The sequence below is a fragment of the Empidonax traillii genome, unplaced genomic scaffold, assembly GCF_003031625.1.
Source record: "Empidonax traillii isolate 1590-97213 ecotype Southwest subspecies unplaced genomic scaffold, ASM303162v1 scaffold7115:size5347, whole genome shotgun sequence".
In the NCBI taxonomy this organism is placed as follows: Eukaryota; Metazoa; Chordata; class Aves; order Passeriformes; family Tyrannidae; genus Empidonax; species Empidonax traillii.
Window position 1 is genome coordinate 1 of NW_020962308.1, and position 5347 is coordinate 5347.

The 5347-nt window shown below is 67.5% G+C and overlaps 1 protein-coding gene across 1 annotated transcript; it reads left to right on the forward strand.

Moving 5' to 3' along the window:
- Positions 1-18: 18 nt before the first annotated feature.
- LOC114073575 (ankyrin repeat domain-containing protein 24-like) lies at positions 19-5340 on the forward strand (the record flags this gene model as incomplete). Its single annotated transcript, XM_027911305.1, has 16 exons — positions 19-126; positions 1091-1221; positions 1317-1405; positions 1629-1693; positions 2089-2146; positions 2221-2291; positions 2430-2536; positions 2629-2816; positions 3330-3358; positions 3451-3543; positions 3789-3893; positions 4021-4065; positions 4169-4267; positions 4354-4426; positions 4508-4629; positions 4714-5340. Coding segments are annotated over exons 1-16 (1971 nt in total), but the record flags the coding sequence as incomplete, so codon positions are not given.
- Positions 5341-5347: the final 7 nt, after the last annotated feature.

Sequence of the window (5347 nt, forward strand, 5' to 3'; positions counted from 1 at the left end):
TGGACCGAGCCGGGCTCTGGGGTGGGCGTGCTGGCCCGGGCGGGGGGCGCGGGGTTTATGGCTGCCCGCCGCCTCCTCCTCAGCACCATGAAGCAGATCTGCCTCTGTGCCGCCGCCTCCTTCGCGGTACGTCCCCGGTCCCCCCCTCTCGGGACCCCTCCGGTCGCGTCCTGCGGGCTGAGCCGTGTCCCCCCCACCCCGCCCCTCCTGCACCCCCTGCACCCCATCCCCGGCCGCACCCCGGGGCTCCCCCGCGCCCACCCCAACCTGCTTTGTCCTTGCTCCAGGGGGGCGTGGGGGGCGCGGGCACCACCCTCCCAGTTTGCCCAGTAACCCCGGCAGACTGGTGTACTCCCTGCCCCCGGCCCCGCCGGGCTGCAGGGGCTCCGAGGGGCTCCCGGCGGGCACGGTGGCCCCGGGGCTGGCTCGGGGCACGGTGCCAGCAGCTCCCGAAAAGGTGACATCCATTTCCTGCCGCCGCGGCCGCAGCCGGCTCGGCTTTGTCGTCACCGGCTGCGGGGTGAACCCAGGACTTGCAGTTCTTGTCCTGGTGCTGTCCCGCTGCGGGTCAGTCCCTCGGGACAGGGATGAACGGGAGCACTGGGAAGGCAAGCTCCCTGCCAGCCCTGCTCCTGTGTGGATGGGGACGGTGTCGAGCCCCGTTATCCCAGAGAGGCTGGAGCATCCCAGGGGAGCTGTCCCGGCTTGGTCCTTACCCCTTCAGGGCTTGGGTTGGGATCAGTGGGGAGAACCGGCCAGGGGTGGGGCTCCCTTGGGTGCTGGCTGTGTTTATTGGGGTGGCAGGGACAGCCGGGCTCGTCCCCAAATCCCAGCCGGTGCCAGCCTGGCACGTCTGGGTCTGTAAATGCCCTGGTCTGTGAGCTGCAAACTGGGAGGGGCTGGAGGGGACCCTCATCCCAGTGCCAGCTGAACCCTGGGGGTGGGACAGCACAGCCCCCAGCACAGGGGCTGGCACAGAGACCAAGGGACAGGGCTGGGTGCAGGACAGAGGGCATGGGGACAGGGACAGCCCCCCGGCCCAGCCCTGGGGACAGCACAGTGTCACAGCCTGCTCTTGGCTCCGTTGCAGAGCCAGGACTGGACCAAGAACGACGAGAAGCTCCTGCAGGCCGTGGACTACAACGATGCCGGGCGGGTGACGTCGCTCCTGGTCCGCAAGGGCCTGGTGCCCACCAAGCTGGACTCGGAGGGCAAATCCGCGTGAGTGCCACCCCACGCCCCGGGGACGGGGCTGGGGACGAGGGACACGAGGGACACGAGGGACACGGTGCCACAGCGCCCTGGTCTCGCTGCAGGTTCCACCTGGCTGCCACCCGGGGCAACGTGGACTGCCTGGAAGCCATGCTGGCCCACGGCGTGGATGCCATGACCAAGGACAGCTCGGGTGAGGGCAGGGCCACCCTGGCTACTGCCACGGGGCCACCTGGTTGTCCCCAGGGGACAGAGGTGATGGCCATGCCGGGAGCTCAAGCACCGAGCGATGAGGCTCCTGGGGATGTCCCTGTGTGCCCATCCCGTGTGCCCGTCCCTCTGTGTGTCCCCCGGGCTGTCCCCTCTGCCACAGACCCACTGTCCGTGCTCTGACCCGTCTGTCTGTCCCTTCCCAGGTTCCACTGCCCTGCACTTGGCCTCCAAGCACGGGCACCCTCAGTGTGTCAGCAAACTGCTGCAGGTACGGGGAGGGTGGAGAGGGAGGGAGGGGAGGAGGAGGAGGAGGAGGAAGAGGAGGAGAAGGAGGAGGAGGAGGGTGCTGTGCCAGCAGGGTGTCCTCACTGTCCTTGAACCCCCTTTCCTCACCAGTGCCCTGACCTGTCATGGAGATTCCTGGCTCTGTGTGGTGCTGCCTGGCACCTGCTCAGCCTTCCATGATGCCACAGAGCCACAGCTGTCTGTCTGTCTGTCTGTCTGTCCCCTGTCCTTCATCACATCATGGAGCCACAGCTGTCTGTCTGTCCCCTGCCCTTTACTGTGCCACAGAACCATGTCCCCTCCAGCTGTCTCTGTCTGTCTGTCTGTCTGTCTGTCTGTCTGTCTGTCCCACCCTCTAACCCAGGCTCTGTCCCTCAGGCCTCCTGCCCCGTGGACGTGGCCGATGGCAGCGGCCGGACCGCGCTGCACCTGGCAGGTGAGTGGGGACGGTGCCACCCTGTCCTGCTCTGTCCCCGGGCAGGGAGGGCTCAGCCTCTGTCCCTTCCACAGCCGTCAGCGGCTGCATCTCCTGCTCCGAGATCCTCTGTGACTTCAAGGCTCCCTTGAACATCAAGGACAAGGTGAGGTCCTGCTGCTCCTCGTGCCAGGCTGGGGCTGTGGAAATTGGGGGCAGGGGGGAAAAATCAGGAATGTGGTACTCCAGGTTGGGCATCTGAGCCTTGTCTGCTCCTCCTCACCCCCTCCCTTGCCCTGCCCAGGACGGCTCCACCCCGCTGATCCTGGCTGCCAAGATGTGCCACTCGGAGCTGTGCCGGTACCTGCTGCACCGCGGGGCGGCCGTCAACAGCCGGGACCTGCAGGGCAGGTGGGGCTGCACCGCTGGGCACTGGGAGGGAGGGCACGTGGAGACAAAGGGAATGGTCCCCCCCATGACCTCTGCTGTCCCCCTGTGCTCAGGACAGCCCTGATGCTGGCCTGTGAGAGCGGCAGCGTGGAGACGGTGGAGGTGCTGGTCAACGCCGGCGCCCGCGTGGCCGTGGTCGATGCCACGGGCCACGACGCCGCTCACTACAGCCTGGCCACGGGCAATGCCCTCATCCAGCACTTCCTGCAGGAGGCTGCTCAGCGCCGCTCCTGGGCCAGTGGTGAGGCAGCTGTGGCACCCTGGGGCTCCCTGGGCCCAGGGGAGGGAGCGTGGGGGGGTTGTCACCTCGCAGGGGGATGGACCCCACCGGGGGATTGGCACCGTCAGGGCACTTTGGGACGGGGATGGAGGAGGCTGGGTGAGGCTGGGGGGCACATGTCCCCTTCTGCCAGGCACCAGGGCTGCCTTTGGCTGCGCTGTCACCAGCTGAGGTGGTGCTGAGCCTCGGTTGTCTGGCTGGGTGCTCGCACACGCGTGTTCACGTGTGTTTGCACGCGAGGGGGTCTGAGTGCATGGGTGTTTTCACATGTGTTTGTGTGTGCACGTGTGTCCCTGTGTCTGCACTGCATCCCTGTCCTTACACACCCATCCACACCCCTCTATGTGTCTGTCTGTGTCCCCCTGAACGCTGTGCACTCACGTGTGGGTGTCCCCTGAGTGTCCCCACACCCACACGGGCTCTGGTCCCCTAAAAACTTCCCCCCTTTTTCTTCCCTCCTGCTCTGCCCCTCAGAAGAGGAGTCAACTGAGCAGACATCCCAGGTGAGGGTCTGCCAGGGGGTCCCCCAGGGCTCTCTGAGGTGGCACTGGATCACCGTGGGTGCGATGTCCCCTCTGCCTCGGTGTCTCCACAGACCTCTTCACCCAGCCAGTCGTCCGTCAGGGAGAAGAGCAGCACCCCGAGAAAGAGGAAGGCCCCTCTTCCTCCTCTGGGCACCGTCAGCCAGGTGAGCTTTAGCTCCAGGTCCTCACCTGGCTCTCTTGCAGGGCACACCCCTGGATGGGGGGCTGTGCTGGCCTTGAGGGGTCCACGCCCTGCCAGAGCCTTTCCTTCCCTCTCTGGGGTCAGAAAGCACCCTCAGGCACATGGTGGGATTTTTGGGGCGTCCCGTGCCAGGAGTTTTGGACCCCACGATCCTTGTGTGGGTGCCTCCCAGCTGAGGGGATCCCACGATCCTCTGATTTCCCGCAGGAGGACCGGGATGCCTACGAGGAGATCGTGCGGCTGCGGCAGGAACGGGCCCAGTTCCTGCAGAAGATCCGGGGCTTGGAGCAGCAGGAGAAGCAGCGACGGGAGGTACCAGCTGCAGGGTCCTGGGGAGATGCCACCACATCCCTGGGGAGCGGAGGGGACAGCGGGGATGGGCACAGCAGGGATGGGCACAGCATTCATCCCTCCCTGTTTTCTTTCTGGCTCCTGCTAGAGGGCAGAGCTGGACGAGGGCTCCCTGCGCTCCATGGAGAAGCAGGTAAAGGCCAGTGAGGAGCTCAGGGGTGCCCCTGGTGATGGAAATGCCACTGGGACTCCGGTGGGAGCCAAGAGGATCTTTATTCCTGCGTCCTGCCCCACAGATCCAGGAGCTGGAGGAGAAGCTGGCGGCCCGGGATGGGGAGAAGGAGAGGCTGGGCAAGGAGGTGGAGGCTCTGCGGAGTCGCCTGTCCTCGCTGGAGGTGGGTGTGGGCAGCAGCTGGCAGTGCCAGGGGCTGGGGGGTGTGTGTGTGTGTGTGGGGGGGTCACCACCACCCTGCATCCCCAGAACGAGAAGGAGAACACGAGCTACGACATCGAGATGCTGCAGGATGAGGAGGGAGACCCGCTCGAGTTCCCAGGTAGGGCCCCGAAGGCCTCCCGAGGCCACCTCGGGGAGGGTGGCACGGGTGGACACTGAGTGGAGTCCCTGTGCCCCGCAGGAGCGGAGCTGCTGCTCTCCAAGAAGACGCTGAGCCCCTCGGCCGAGGAGCTGCTGGCCACGCTGCAGGGGCAGGTGCAGTCCCTCACCGTGCAGAACAAGGAGCTGAGGGACAAAATACAGGCACGTCCCTGTCCATCCATCCCTCCCTCCCTCCCTCCCTCCTCCACCCCCTGTCCCGTGAGGGCCTCACGGTGTCCTCGGCAGGTGCTGGAGAACTACGAGCGGGACGAGAGCAGCGTGCCCGCCCCGGGGGACGTGGTGCCCGCCAGCCTCTACCAGGCCCTGCAGCGGGAGCTGGAGCAGCTGCGGGCACAGGGCGCGAGGGACGAGGCCGGGGGGCGGCCGGAGCGAGCCCTGGAGCAAATCCCGGAGGGATTCCCGAAGGGAAGCGCGGCACAGGGGCTCGCCGAGGAGCAGGCCTGGACGTGGGGCGAATGCAAGGCGGCGCTGGGCGAGCTGCGGGCGCCTCAGCCACCACCCTCCTCCTCCTCCTCCTTGTCGGGCGCGGAGCTGGCGGAGGCACGGGCGGCCCTGCAGCAGGCACGGAAAGCTCTGGGCGAGCGGGAGCAGCAGGTGAAGGAGCTGCAGGCCCGGCTGGAGGCGGCCGCAGCCTCCCCGGGAGCCTCCGCGGAGGAGGCGTCGAGGGAGAAGGAAGCGCTGCTGGAGCGCTGCGGGCGGGCCGAGGCCGAGGCCGAGGCGCTGCGGCGGGAGCTGGAGGCCAAGGCGCCGGGAGCGCCGCGGCAGGAGGAGGAGACGGCACAGCTGGCAGAGCTGCGGGACGCCCTGGCGCGCCGGGAGGCCGAGCTGGGCAGGCTGCGGGAGCAGCTGGCGGCGCGGC